The sequence below is a fragment of the Eurosta solidaginis genome, unplaced genomic scaffold (genome assembly GCF_040869045.1).
Source record: "Eurosta solidaginis isolate ZX-2024a unplaced genomic scaffold, ASM4086904v1 ctg00001146.1, whole genome shotgun sequence".
In the NCBI taxonomy this organism is placed as follows: Eukaryota; Metazoa; Arthropoda; class Insecta; order Diptera; family Tephritidae; genus Eurosta; species Eurosta solidaginis.
Genome location: NW_027137003.1, coordinates 76120 through 91738, shown reverse-complemented (window position 1 = coordinate 91738; position 15619 = coordinate 76120). Strand labels below are relative to the sequence as shown.

At 41.9% G+C, this 15619-nt stretch overlaps 1 protein-coding gene across 1 annotated transcript; it reads right to left on the bottom strand.

The window, feature by feature from the left end:
- Positions 1-1844: 1844 nt before the first annotated feature.
- On the bottom strand, positions 1845-15411 carry LOC137236001 (uncharacterized). The gene is made up of 2 exons (XM_067758723.1): positions 14924-15411; positions 1845-3549 (listed from the first exon to the last, which is right to left on the bottom strand). Exon 2 carries the CDS (start codon positions 3542-3544, stop codon positions 2294-2296), a length of 1251 nt encoding a protein of 416 aa, XP_067614824.1. The 5' UTR covers positions 3545-3549; positions 14924-15411; the 3' UTR covers positions 1845-2293.
- Positions 15412-15619: the final 208 nt, after the last annotated feature.

The window sequence follows — 15619 nt, the reverse complement described above, 5'->3', positions numbered from 1 at the left end:
CCAGGGTTCCTATAGTTGGAGGGAGAACCTATTCCGATTGAAATAAATAAACAAACGAGTTCCGAAAACGTTATAAGGTTTATTTAAAAATTCAATGTCCTTATTAGCTACTCCTATTCTCTGTCCCTGTCTAGATAAGAGAAGCTGAGGTAGAACCCCTCTGCTAAGCTCTCCGTCAGTTGGAGTAGAAACCTCCTACTGAATATAAAACTAATCACGAAATAAAGTAGAAACTTTCAGGTCGTGTTCTGGTCAGTGGTAGAAGCCCACTGACTCATATGCCTATCTCCTAGCTTCTGATCATACAAGCTAATTTGTTGACCTTATATACGATTTCGTATCCTGGCGGACGGTTATTTCCTAAAAACAATTCATCAGTAATAATTTCTCTGTCAAAAAATTATGTAGGATTGCGCGCAGGCAGTCAGTAATTTTACAATAACAATTATAAGAGGTGGAAATGCAAAAATCGAATACTAGTTTAACGCTACTTTCGCTGTATTCTATTAGTACATACAACACTTGAGTGAAGTGGTCGTGTTTTCTTTGTGCTGTGGGGTGCGCGCTTGGTAAACACAATCAGCTAACTGTATAATCTAAATATTCGTAAAACAAATTTAACTAAAAGTATTAATTAAAATAATGTATTGTGTTATATGCAAAGGAAAGGTTGAGCGTGCGGATTCAACCAAAGTTGTGTGCATCGAATGCAAATTCTTTTTCCACGGAACTTGCGTAAAAATTACAACAGCGGAAATTGATTATATGAAGGCGAACAACGTTAAATATCGCTGAAATCAGTGCACATCTGCCCGACGAGGTTCTATGCATCGTGATGCTTTCTCAGCAGTTCAACCACCGCAGCAACAACTTTCATCAAGATCGCAGCAACAATGTAAGTCTAAAGCATTACAATCAGACATAACAAATGCGCAAATACCTGCTCAGTCACAGCAACAACAAAACAAATCAACAAGCAACAATAAAAAACCGAATAGCAATGACAATGCAGGTACGGAAAACGAAAAGTCTGTGAGCAGCGACGAGAATGGAGAAGGTGTAACTCTTCAGCTGCTATACAAAGAAATTATGAGCCTAAAAGCAATCAATATTGATTTTTTGGCGACTATTAACACCTTGAAAGATGAGAAGAAAGTATTAAAAGAGAAGGTTGCTAAGCTTGAACGTCAGGTGAATTTCAATTCGCAAAAGCAGCTGGAAAATGATATAGAGATAGTTGGTGTACCTAATGCAGAGGCGAATAACTTAAGCGAATGTCTTGAGTGTATTTTTACGAATGCACTAGGCTTATCAGTACCAACCCATCAAATTGAGCGAAGCTACATCAAGAAACTAAAACCGATCAGTGCTTCCCCTGCCCCGCGCACCGCTATATGTGTACGTTTCAACTCACATCTTATCAAGGAGAGTATAATGCGCGCGAAATCGTTAGCAAAGAAAAAACTCACGTCTGGGCTTTTCTCTTCCGATAACAGTAGGCAAAAAATATACATTAATGATAGCCTTAGTTACTATAATAGAGCTCTCTACGCTGCTGCCTATAAAATTAAGAAAGAGAAGCATTACAAATATCTGTGGGTTAGAAACTCAAAAATAATGTTAAGAAAGGCAGACAAAAGTGATGTTGTTGTTGTGAGATCTTTTGATGATTTGTCTGGGTTACCAGACTAGTTTTTTATTTTTTTATTATTATTTTTTTTTGTGAATATCCTTTTTAAGATTTAAATGATGAATTTATTGCTCCCTCGCAACAGCAACAATCCTTTTTGAAAACGTAAGCTGGCGGCTTCCAGATTAGTTTCTCTTTTTAATATATGCGGGGACTCTGCGTTCTGGCGGTGACGATCGGAGCTTGCGTATCCTGCTGCGGCTTTAATCCAAATGGACGAGTTCCCTTTCCACTCATTCCGTTTACCCCCAAAGCTAACAGGCCTTTGGCGGGGTAACTTAACGAAACGTCAATTTTGCTTTTAGTATCTGTGCTAACGGACGTAATAAATAAGCGGTTTTGTATTAAATTGCATTAGGGTGGCCGGCCCTTAATTTTCCTTTGGGGTTAGCCTGCTGGCCTAAACATGCCGGCCCCCTTGCGGTACGCAACCTCGCCTGGCTCTGCTGATAGAGTAGACAATATCTAGAGGGAGAAAGATGAGAAATTTGTGGATGGACAGACTGTACGCATGAGTTCAAAGTATAACATATTCTTTATTACAAAATTCATAATGGAAATTCAAATTCAAATTTCATTTTTTTGATATTTATCTGCGACCATTTAGGCTCTAGATACTCCAGAAAGCACGAAGCCGAATATCGTGCTTTGCGCCAAGAGCGGGCCGAATGACGCTGGCAGAACTTGATTTAGAATAATGTCGGCATATACGTCTGCCCCGAGAACTAGGCGTACTGGCGACGCGACGTAGAATTTTGGATCGGCGAGACAGATGTGTGTATACATAGCCGCGATGGCTGGATCCAGGCTGTGACTAGGCGCCACTCGGTGGAAATGTGGTGTGACGACGGCATGGGTCGCAATGCGTTTGTTATCGCCGTGCTTCCCCCGCAGACACACCACACAGCCTGTCTGGCTACCCACTCGAGTTTCGTCCAGCCGCAGATCCCGGACCAAGTCGGCCGATATGACGGTTGACGGCGAACAAACATCGATCAATGCTCGCACCAGATGTAGTCGTCCTCCAGCTTCTATTTTGACGATAGCGGTCGGCGAAAGCGAGATCATGGGCCGCAGTACCGGTCCAGCGACGGGGTCCAGCCCTGTACGTCCACTGCGGAACGTTAGCGGCGTCCTTAGCTGGCGAGTGGCAATGACTCCTCGAGAATCGGCGGCGGTCGGCGTAGAGCGAGGCAGGCTGGTCGTGATGGCTTCGTGACGGCGATTTGTGTTGTTGTTGGCCAGCTGGGGGCGTTGTCGGTGTCGGCGACGACGGTGGGGGGTTCTGTTCGACTGTTGGCGCTCATGTTGTAGCAGGGGTCGGAAGAGCCGTGGTTCCGATCCCCCTGATAGTCGGAAGGGCAGTGGTTCCGGTCTATCGGAGAGTCGGAAGGGCAGTGGTTCCGATCTCTCTGGGACCATGCTGGCCGGTTGAGAATAGGTGTCCCTCTCCGTGATTTCTCGTCCCATTTCCTCCGCCTCAATATCGGAGGCGTATAGTGATAACGCCCCTTCGAGGTTATCGCGTTCTTCCTCCTCTACCTGTACGCTCCACGACTTGTACGGCTCACGTGAGGCTTTGGTTTGCTCATCCACGTGAAGGGTGGTGTGGTGTTTCTCGCCACATCGTCGACATCTCCCGTTGCTTGTGCAACCAGCCGTGCGATGCGCCATGGAGAGGCAATTGCCACAATAATTGCCCAGAAGAGCTTCGCGCATCCGTTCCTCAGGCGTCTTTGAACGGTAGACTGGGCATAAACGGATCGGATGCCTAGCCGAACACAAATGGCATGGGACCTTGAAATAGCTGGCCCTTTTTTCATATGCCTTGCGCAATTGGCCGTAGCGGGTCATGATGCCTGCAATTAGACTCATTAAGTCATATTATATACGTGTCGATTATTTTTCAAAAAAAATATCTGGTTGTGGCTGAGTGACGAGATTACCTCAAAATTGTGACTTATAAAATTTTTCGGAACCCGGTATACAAATTTCGGTATACAAAATGAGGTATACGGCATACAAAATTAGGTATACAAAATTTAGAAACAGGTATACAAATTTAGGTATACAAATTTCAGAACCCGGTGTACAAATTTCGAACTTAGGTATACAAATCTAGATATACAAAATTAGGTATACAAATTTAGGTATACAAAACTGAGAAACAAAGCTCAAGATTTGGGGTTTGGGTGTATTTTAAAGTGCAGAGCCTTGCTATAAATGGTGGTGATGTTTACTATAAACCACCCTGGGCTCCCACCAACAAAAAATTTGTTCACAAAACTTTACCACGCCCATGCAAAAGTGACTATGAATACAACCCATGATCGTAAAATGACTAGTCAGATGACGTGGACTGACGAGAGCGCTTTTACCGGGCACCAACAAGGTGCAAAACTTTGCTGGATTAATGTGTGGACATTATTACACTGGTGGTTTAATCGGTTATTACCCCTTCCCTTGTACTAATTTTTCACCTCATACATTCATTCGTAAACGAGTTGGTCTAAGTTCTGAATTGGTATTTCATTGAATAGTAACGACTTATTTGCTATTAACGATCTACCAGATTATTTGGTGCCTTTGGCTTTTTGGCCTAAAATGGTGCAGGGTGAGTCAAGTGCTCATTAATTGCGGCCATGGGTATTGGCATCACTGTCGATCAGTTATTAAAGGCATTTCCTGAATGAGAAATGTCATTGTGAAAAATTCCACGAGGCTGTACGGTGGCATAGCAGCGGTAAGTATAGTAAATCGATTGTGATTTCTTTTTACTATCATTTTTTAATTTCTTCTATCTATTTTCAGGACAAATTCTGCACTGCATTATTAAGGCCGCTTGGGTTTTTGCTGCCAAATACTTGCATGCACATCCCACATCCACAAATGAAATTGAATGTAAATCGTAATTGCGTACCATGGCCTCTTATAATGGCATGACAGCTATCTTCTCTTTTTTTTGCTATAAATATAACAATTGAGAGCTTATTGGCTATATGCCATTCTCGGTTTTACCTCGTTGAATTTGAGTGTTTTCTTGCGTGGCATGCATTGGTGGAATTTTCAATGTGATCGACTATAATGAACGCATAAATGTGCAGTTGTATTGAATGCCGGTGGGGTATGTATTTACGCTGGGTATATTTTACCGACGATTCCCGCTTCACCAAAGTTCACAATCGCAATTAAACAGATTAGCAAAACGGTTGGATTATGCTGGTTATACTCATCCACTATATGACTGGATTTGATCGCGCTGGTGAATTGAATGATGATGGTGGTATAGTAAGTTATCAGCGTGTGGAACGGTTAGATTTCCTGACAGTCGTCCGGTGCTTGTAATTTGGCCCTTATCCGAACGTGTTATGGGCCGTTTGACCATTGATTTTTCGAGTTTATCTAAAATGTGCGATGTCACATCAATGGATTGTTCGCAAGATGCAGTGGAAGAAGGTTTGTAAGATTATTTTTTCGTAGACTATCGTAGGCTGGTATCATTGTCGTTGAAATTTCTACATGCAGACCAGATGTATAAGAAGACGTGGGCAATGTAGGACTACAATTACGCGATTGGGAAGTTGCACTCATGCCCTCACTGGTAAGTGTTTCGGTATTTAGGTATGTAAGATTGTGAATATTTCGATGTAACTGCTGAGCAGTCGACGAGTGTGCTTTTTCTAGGCAATGTTTCGATTGTCAAATTCGTTTGACTTGAACATTTCAGCTTCTTCGTTAAACACTATAAAATGACCTTCAAACTCCGGTTTAGGCGTATCTTCAAAATCATCAACAGTTGTTGAAATAATTTCACGATTTGTTATTGGATATCCCTGACCATCGATCATATATGATATCATCATAATTTGATCTGTTTGTGCATCGGGAAATTTTAGTGGTTTCAATATCCAAAGCCAATACTACAGGTTCAGGCCGTTAGAGTAAATCAGGACGTGGTGTTATTATTGGCACCTCCAAACCACCGCTACGACTACGTATATTATACCCTTGACCACAAAAGATGCTCAAATCAATGGATACACGTACATGATAAGGGACATCATGCTCACGTATATCCGCTATGAGATCCATATAATCTTGTTTTTTTAATTCATCAGAGATGCCGCTAATGAGGATGATAACATTTGCCTATAAAAAGTGTTAGCCCTCTCACGCTCTGTATTGTGCCTAACTGTCTGATTTAAAAATGACGACTTTAGAAAATGTTGATACTTGCCTATTAAATGATTTGGTAAATATTTTCCTTATTTATATGTTCTACATTAGCCAATTGGCCTGAGTATTTGTGACGAAGAAAGCGTGCCACGCGTGTCTGTTTTTCTTCAGGGCGTTTCAAGATTAGGGTTTATAAGCGACGGTGCATTTGAAACGCGACCCATCCTTGTATGAAAAACAGATCTAAGGCAGCAACCAAACGACGATCTTCATCTAATATTTCAGTCGCATGCATATTTATTAGATCTCCAGTGCGCTCTATACTATCCTTCACACGATTGAAACCATATTTGGAATCAATTTTGTCCCTTTCCTCGTGACTGTCGATACCCTGCCCCATTGAAGAAGTCGTCACCTTATGCGCGTGTATCTGACTGAAATTTGCCTGTGTTTGGTAGAACTTTTGGTTTGTATCCTCCAGATTCCTCCATTTGACACCGTCAATAATATCATTAATAATATTTTCATCACACGATTTGCAAAAATTCCACAAAACAGCAGCTCTAATTTGGCGGTATGATGTAAGTGCGTTGAATTATATATATATTGATATATGTAGCATTACTATTTGTATTAGAACCGCTTAAAGTTCCATTTGCGCCATCTTCGTTTCCGAAACCACCATTGTCATCTTCTGGTAGAAGACGATTATGGTTTGATTGCTACAAATTATTTGAAGTCGCATCTCCATTATTTTGTTGACTCTAATACGTGTTGGGATACATAGAGTAATGTGTATTATTACTACCACTTCCATTACTGGGATAAGGAACTTGCGTATTTGTATATGTACGTATTTTAGTTCAGTGATGGCTTGTGTCCATTTTTCAGCAAGCGTGTAATTCAACATAAACCATGCAAGATACGGAATACAAAATTTGTATAATAGAAATACTAATAGTTGTGCTAAATTGTGTGGTATTGTGCCATTGTCTTTTATATGATTGAATGCCTCCTTTGATACCAAAGAGCGATGGCAATGGGCCCAAAAAAAAAGTGATGGTCGGCGACAATTAGAAAAAGAGATTCCTACATAATTTCTTGCCTTTATGGGGGAATTATCGCATTACCAACGACTGTGTTCTGTTAAGGTACAATAAACCAAAGAAAATGGAGGTAGGGTTAGCGTTTAGCTATTACCTGTGAATTGATGATGTCGCTACGGAAAGTACGCGCATTTTGAGAGGTAGTGATGAATACTTTATCACTATAATGGGTGGGTAGATCTCGACGATTATTACGATTTTGATCGTATGGTGCATAAGGGTCATCTTGGTCTCCTGGTGGTGCTGGTGGTGACACGCACAGCCAATTAGATCTTGGTTCTGATTTAACCAGTTGGTAGGAGCAAAAGATGGCAGCTCCAAATTGGGTGTCTCGTTCTTTAATGAGACAATGGGGTTGTAGTTCAGGAACTACATCGGACTGCGAATCACTTGGGTTTATACTATTACAAATAATAATTTGGGATTGTGATCCATTAGCACTTAATTGGCTAAAATTGCAGTGTGATACTTTAAACGTTTTAGTGGACGCTAAAATATCAGAGATGGCATTAATAAAGCCGATACTGATAGCTGTATTAACTTTAGATTCTTCAAATGAAATGTTATGCCATGGGCCAGAGCTAAATCTTTAGCTTCGCTGCGCCTAGTTAATAATGGTTTAAATCCAATTAGATTTTTATTAACAGGTACAGTGGCAGTAGACAATACACTTGTGTATGCTCCTGGTGGACTGTTGGGGACAGCGTATTGAACTGCTTCGGCTAAAACACCGAAACAGGGAATCTCTTCATAGAGATTGTGGGTGTCCACACTTATGTTTCCGAAGAAACCTTTCTTTCCACTAACTTGCGCAGTTGGCAGTGGTGGGAAGGAAGGGAACAGGTGTTCACCTGTAATGGTGACGATGTTGCCAATACCACGGAGGTAAGTTGACATGGGCTCTCGAAGCGAATACTCTCGATTTCTAATAACATCAAGAAACCAGTTTTCTTCTTCTGTTAACGGTTCTTGGTTTGAATTTTTCAATTGTATCATTCGTGCCCAGACACAGAAAGTGTGATGATAATCCAGATACTCAGGAGTAATCTGTTTTATTAGTTGGATATCGTCGGTTCGGAGCTGTTGGTGTATGTCTCGCGAAATCTCGACAGTAGCTACGAGGTTAGGAGAAAATGTCGTACGAGCGTTAAACTCCCGAACGGTTAAGCCTCTACCAAATATCGATTCAGCAAAGGGGTCACCGGTGCGGAGATTGGTTGTTGTCTCCAGCTTGGGTGGGGCAGGCATCGGCCTGGTTGGTGGCTTGTTAGTTGCCGCTTGTTTATTTTGGTTACCTTTCGGTTTGGCGACGTGCTTGTTAAGCGCTTGTTGGTCGCGTTGATTTTCTGGTTTACCGAAATAAATTTTCTCAGACATTGTAACGATAGAGTGCGGTTGATATATATGTAATATAATAAGCGTGTTGTTTTAAAAGTGGTGGTTTGCAAATCTTTGCGCCAGCTTTTAATAATAAAATATGTTACTTGAAGGTCCTTATGATCAAGTCTTTTACTATTCATCACGTTAGATGTCAAAGCAATGACTCTTGTGACCATTGTTTTGGTTGAAATTGCATTAGATTTATAAGTTGACTTTGTTCACGACGTAGACTCATTAGTTTGGTCCTTCGTGAAGTGGGATACAATAGGAAAGATTTTTAATTCGATGCCGCAGATTCTTCTGCCTCATCGCGATTGTAAGGTAGGATGATGAGTTTTACCAAGGGTCGGGTTATCTGACCTTTCACAGTCATGATATCGACCACTCTGACGCGATCGTCAGGTCCTGGGTGTAATTTATCCACCCGTCCTAGTCTCCATTCGTTTGGAGACAAATTGTCCTCCTTGATTACGACCAGGTCCCCGATTTTTAGGTTCGTTTTGGGAAATCTCCATTTATTTCTTTTCTGCAGTTCAGAGAGGTATTCCGATTTCCACCTCTTGCAGAAGGAGTGATGTAGGGATTTTAACTTTTGCCATCGATTTATGATTGAGGCAGAGTTTTCGCTGGCGTCAGGTTCTGGTGGAGATAAGAGATGTCCTCCTACCAGAAAGTGACCTGGGGTTAGTGGCTCCAGGTCTGATGCATTGTTTGACGCAGGGCTCAATGGTCGGGAGTTGAGGCAGGCTTCAATTCTGCATAGCAAAGTCGCAAACTCCTCAAAGGTGAATTTGCAACTTGAAGCGATTTTTGTGAAGTGGCTTTTAAAACTTTTCACTCCCGCCTCCCACAGTCCCCCCATGTGAGGAGCTGATGCGGGAATGAAGTGCCATGATATGGATTGATGGGAGTACTTGGATAGGGTGTTATCGCGGGCATTTTGTAGGAATTCCCTCATTTCCGCTTTAAGTGCTCTCGAAGCCCCGACAAAATTCGTGCCATTGTCGGAAAAAATTTTACTAGGGCAGCCTCTTCGCGATACGAACCTCGCAAATGCTGCTAAAAATGATTGGGTGCTGAGGTCGGAGGTGGGTTCCAGGTGAATCGCTTTCGTTGCAAAGCAAACGAACAAGCACACATACCCCTTCGACACTCTACAACCTCGCCCTCGAAAGTTCTTTATATCGAAGGGTCCCGCAAAATCAACTCCTGTGTTTGTGAATGCCCGTGAGTACGTAGTCCTCTCCTTGGGTAAAATTCCCATTAGCTGGGTTTGAACACGTTTTCGGTAAATCGTGCATTCCTTGCAATTGTGGATTGTCGATTTTATCATGTTCTTGACCCGTGGTATCCAATACTGCGTACGGATGAGGCGTAGCATAAGTTGGTTTTCCCCATGGAGTGAGATCCTATGGGTAAACTTTACAATAAGACGCGACAACTGGCAACTATACGGCAAAATGACTGGATGTCGCTCGTTGTACGGGATATCTTCGGAAGCTTCGAGGCGGCCGCCTGCCCTCATAACCCCCCTTTCATCTAAGAATGGGTTCAGTGGTAGTACCTCGCTCTTTGCTCCTATGAGTTTTTTAGATTTTAAAGCTGCATACTCCTCCCCATAATGCCTCTTTTGATAGATAACAATCAGACGTTGGGTCGTTGCTTTTATTTCGCTCGATGAAATTGAGCAAGAATTCGCCTGAAATGAGGCTCTTGTTTTTGGGTTAGTTCTTTGAAAGAATCTCCAGACGTAGGATAGTACTTTCAAAGCTCTCGAGAGGTCAGAAAATCTTGTGAGGATATCAGAGTCTGTATCTACTATTGATGAGTGTACCTGGACCCGCTTTTCTTCTGACGTGGTGGTATATTCTGTTTCTTGGGTAGGCCAATTTGAGCTATCTTCATGAAGCCAAGAAGGGCCCTCCCACCACAGGGCTTTGTTGATAAGATCTTCAGCGGGTATACCTCTACTTGCGAGATCTGCCGGGTTTGATGCCGAGTCGACATGAAGCCAGTTTTCCTTCCCTACTTTGTCAATTATTTTTGTCACCCTATGGGCAACGAAAGTGGACCACGAGCATGGGGGTTTGCGAACCCATGCCAGGACGATTGTCGAATCCGTCCATAGATAGGTTGTAGAAATGTTAAAATTGAGGTTTTTTGCGACTGACTCTACTATTTCTGCTAGCAGAACCGCACCACATAGTTCAAGGCGGGGTAGAGATATAGTCTTGACCGGGGCTACTCTGGTTTTTGCGAAGAGCAGACTTACGAACACCTGGTTCTCGATTTGTACCCTCAGGTATATTGCGGCTGCGTATGCTTTCTCGGAAGCGTCGCAAAAGCCATGTAGTTCGCTGCTCGCTACCGGGGAAAACTGTACCCAACGGGGTATACGAATGCTTTCAATATTTCGGTAGCTTTCTAAAAAATCATGCCATCTGTCTAATATCGCGGGAGATACGGCTTCGTCCCAGCCCGTGCCTTCCAGCCAAATACCTTGCATTATGATTTTCGAGGTAATAATGAATGGTCCTAGCCAACCTAGTGGATCAAATAATTTTGCTATAGCAGACAATATTGTTCTCTTTGTGAACACGACTTGGTTGTCTATGGGTTTCGTAGAAAAATAGAAATAGTCAGAGTGGGCATTCCACCTGATCCCTAAGGCTTTAACCATGCTAGCATCCTCAAAGTTTAAGAAGTTTTCATTTAATAAGTGCGATCTTGGAATACCTTCCAATAGTTGATCGCAATTTGAAGTCCACTTCCTGAGGGAGAAGCCGGCTGATTGTAATGCCGCTTGGATTTCGTCCCGTGCCTTCGTGGCGGTGGCAATGGTGTGTCCGCCCGCTAAAACGTCGTCGACATACATAAACTGTCGTAGGATGTCCGATGCGATGGGATAGGTTTCCTCTACGTCCTCTGCTAGTTGAAGAAGGGTCCTTATGGCCAGGTAGGGCGCGCAGTTTACTCCGAAGGTCACCGTCTTCAATTCGTATATGCTGATGGGTTCGCTGGTGGATGACCTGAAGACGATGCGTTGATACCTGGTGTCCCTGGGCTCTAGCAATATCTGCCGGTACATCTTTTCGATGTCACTGTTGAATACGTATCGGAACAATCTCCAACGGAGTATGAGAATTGTTAGATCACTCTGAAGGACTGGGCCTGAATGAAGGACATCATTTAAACTGATTCCATTAGCAGTGGGACAGGAGGCGTTAAATACAACTCTCACTTTAGTGGTGGTGCTTTCTTCCTTAATTACTGCGTGATGGGGTAAAAAATAGGTGTCGCATGTATCTGCCGGAACATGCTCTTCTACTCGTGCCATATGAGCTAATGTTTCATATTCTGATACGACTCGGTTATATTCCGTCTGCAATTCGGGATTTTTGGCTAACCGGGTTTCATTTCTGAAAAATTGTGAGCACGCGCTCTTTAGCGACGGTCCTAATGAGACACCCTTTTTAAATTCCTGCTTAAAAGGCAAAGACACGATATATTTGCCATCCTCATTTCTTTTGGTGGTTTTTTGATACAACTCCTCGCAGTAATTTTCCTCTTTGGTATAAATATGGTTTTTGGGAATGTCTTCCAGTTCCCAAAATGACGCTATTTGTTTATCCAGTGATACCTCATTAAAAAATGACACACACCTGCCGGCTGGGCTGGCCGCTTCCGTTTGGCCAGTTAATATCCAGCCAAATACTGTTTCCTGCGCAAGGAGGGTGCCTAAAACATTTTTCCGTATACCGCCTAGCATTATCTGCGCGTAAATATCCCCACCCAAAATAAGATCTACTTGTTCATTTACAAAGAACCTCCGATCTGCTAGCACCAAGTCCGGGAAAACTTGGTGTGTCATGGGGTCAATTTGACAGGTTGGCAGATTGCCGGTGAGCTGGGCTAAAACCAATGCTGTAGTGTGTATGCGTACATTCGGGTTTATTGATGACCGCAACTGAATGAAGCATGCCTCTTTCACTTGGGCTGACACCGTGTTGTTTATCCCTGACACTTGTGCATTTAGCTTCCGACAGGGCAAATTTATCCTTTTCTTAAGTCGTTCCGAAATGAACGAGCACTCTGATCCGGAGTCTATTAGGGCGCGGGCCGAAAAGTGTTCATTGTTATAAAATATATTGACTTGCGCAGTGCCTAATAGAACCCCTTTGCTTGTATTCGCAAAACAGGAATTGAAGTTGGTTGGTTGATTGTTTGCCGTGGCAAACTGACGTTGGGCCTGAGCCTGTGCCGAAGTAGATGGTCTTTGATCTAACTGTGCTTGTTGGGTTGTGGTTGGTCTTGCACTCGTGCCCGCATTTTGTTGAATATGCAGGAGTGTATGATGCCTGAGATGGCAAATGCTACAATTAAAGGAGCACGTACATTTGGATACTGTGTGTTTCGCTGAGAGGCAATTCAGACACCCCCTACTGTCTTTTATAAACGCCACTCTGTCTACGATAGAGAGCCGTTGGAAGCTTTGGCATTGTGACAGCTTGTGGTTATTTTTCTTACAGCATCTGCAAGTGTTTCTAGCTACATTTGCTTGGTAGGCGCCTACTTTCTTTTGAGACGAATCATTATTATGTTTGGGTGGTGGTTGTTTGGGAGCTTTGGTATTTTTGCTACCTGTTAATCCCGAGACTGTTTCCAATGTCTGGAACCTATTCGATAAAAATTTATCCATATCTTCCCATTTCGATATTTCAGTTTTATTCTCTATGGTCTGTTCCCATAAAGCTAGCGTACTCTCGGGTAGTTTGGTGGAGCATAGATATGTGAATATCGCATCCCAATTGCCTATGTCAATTTGATGAGCTTTTAGAGCTGAGATGCAGTTATTTTTTCCCGCTGAAGTGTTTTAATAGCGGTGCCACACTCACTTTCTACGCTTTCAAGATTGAATAATATTTTTAATTGGGTATTGACGAGAATTCGTTTATTCTCATATCTTTCCCCTAAATTCTTCCACGCTGTGTCAAACCCATCGTTTGTAAGGGGGCATTTTTTAACTATATCCCTTGCCTCACCCTGCGTTTTTTGGTTGAGGTGAAATAACTTCTCAACTGGGGTGAGGCGCTTATTTCGTATGTATATTGCCGTGAACATGTCACGGAACGTTGGCCAAGAGAGGTAGTCACCTTTGAATACATCCGTATCGCACGGAGGTAGTCGCATGCTGTGTTCTGGGTCAGGTGTATCTTCTCCCTCCTTATCGCGTTTATTTAGTTTTGCTATTAGTTCAGCCATGGTTGAACTGCCGCGTACATATACGGAATACGTTGCCTGGTATTTAGGTTTGGCCTGCGCTAACACCTTTTTCTCTGCCGGTTCAGAGTATAAGAGATCCTCATAAGCTAGCTTTGCCTTTCTCCAATTATTTTTTAACTCTTCTTGGTGAATGGCTAGAGTATATTTTGTGTGTTCAGCTTGAGGTCTGTTGTTGAACTCAGCCTCAAACTGTGCCACCTCATCAGCTGCTTTAATGAATTTCTCCATATCGTTTGATATTTAACAGAGAATAGCTACTATGCAGAGCCTAATTAGAAAATTTAAGTTTGATGCTCAGAAGCAAAGGGAAGGGTTTCAATAACCTAACACCACCACTCAAAAAAAAAAAAAATTTTTACGCAAAAGAAAAATTTTGGAATCACCTCTTTATGATCTTTTTAAAATTTATTATAAATAAATATATATGTATATATATGCAGTAAAGTGTTATTTTCAGCTCTTCGCCACTGAATACCAGATTTTATGAAAAATAATTATATACGTGTGTGTGATATAAGTATGATAAATATGTGATATAAAAATACAGTGAACAAAAAAATCGAATATAAATGTGAGGATTAAACGACTCGATCCCAATTTATATTGATTTTAAAGAAAAAGAAGATATTGCATTTAAAAGGAAAACACAGTGAGCCTGTATATGTGACCGGTGTGCAATATAATATGTGAGGTTATGTCTCCTCCGCTAAAATGAATATTGCTGGTGCTAAGTGTTCAAAGAAAAGTTTGCTTGCCACAATTAACGCGTGTAGCTAGAGCCAATAAATGGTCTGTTGCAATATGAGCGTTTGTGTTTGCGCGTTTAAATTTTTAACGAGCAGAAAGCACTGTGTTAGCGATTTTTTCAATATTCTAAGAACGACCACATTGGTGTCATAGAAGTTGGACAAGCACCTTTTGTCACGATTAAGCTCAAAATATGTTTAATGATTTATAAACGCGATGGTTGCAAGAACCGAAAGTGCAGTGCAGTGGAACGTTTTAAGGAAAGTTACTAAGATTTTATGCCACTGACTGCTAGCCTTAGGCTGTGTCCAATACCTCTTACCACGGGTGGGGGAGAGTATCGGATAGACAAAAGGCTTTGTAATAACACTGTTTATTCAGTAAATTTCAATCACCGCATGTGATTTATATGAAAAGAAAAAATATTTTTTACACTTTTCGTTTGTGTCACTTTTTTAGCAAATCTTTTATCACCGCATGTGATTTAAATGAAAAACTTAAACACTTTTTTATTTATGTCACTTTTAATTTGAGCACATACCTTTTAACCAAACGCTTTGAAGTGATTTGATGAAATTCTTCAGTGATGAGCTGTGAACTCTAACGCTGTACAAATTCCGTTGTTGTCCGGAATGGCTGTGTACTCAACGATTACAAACGTGATGAATATTATGGTTTTGGTTAGTGGACTGTATTTCCTCTAGGCTTGCTTCCCTTACTGGCGCTGATGGACCATGAAAACGTAAGCTGGCGGCTTCCAGATTAGTTTCTCTTTTTAATATATGCGGGGACTCTGCGTTCTGGCGGTGACGATCGGAGCTTGCGTATCCTGCTGCGGCTTTAATCCAAATGGACGAGTTCCCTTTCCACTCATTCCGTTTACCCCCAAAGCTAACAGGCCTTTGGCGGGGTAACTTAACGAAACGTCAATTTTGCTTTTAGTATCTGTGCTAACGGACGTAATAAATAAGCGGTTTTGTATTAAATTGCATTAGGGTGGCCGGCCCTTAATTTTCCTTTGGGGTTAGCCTGCTGGCCTAAACACTTTTGTTGACAGCCCTATTAACAGTATCGATTTTCTAACTCCATATAATAATTGTCTTTACATTGTCCATCAAAATATTCGAAGTCTACGGCAAAACTTTGATTCCTTAATATGTAATTTAGAGGCATTTCCAACTTTTCCTGATCTAATTTTTGTATCGGAAATATGGATTTATTCCCATGAGAGTGAATT

What these genes read in the sequence shown, in the direction of transcription:
- LOC137236001 (XM_067758723.1), bottom strand. Translation starts at nt 3,544, where the DNA reads ATGACCCGCTACGGCCAATTGCGCAAGGCATATGAAAAAAGGGCCAGC.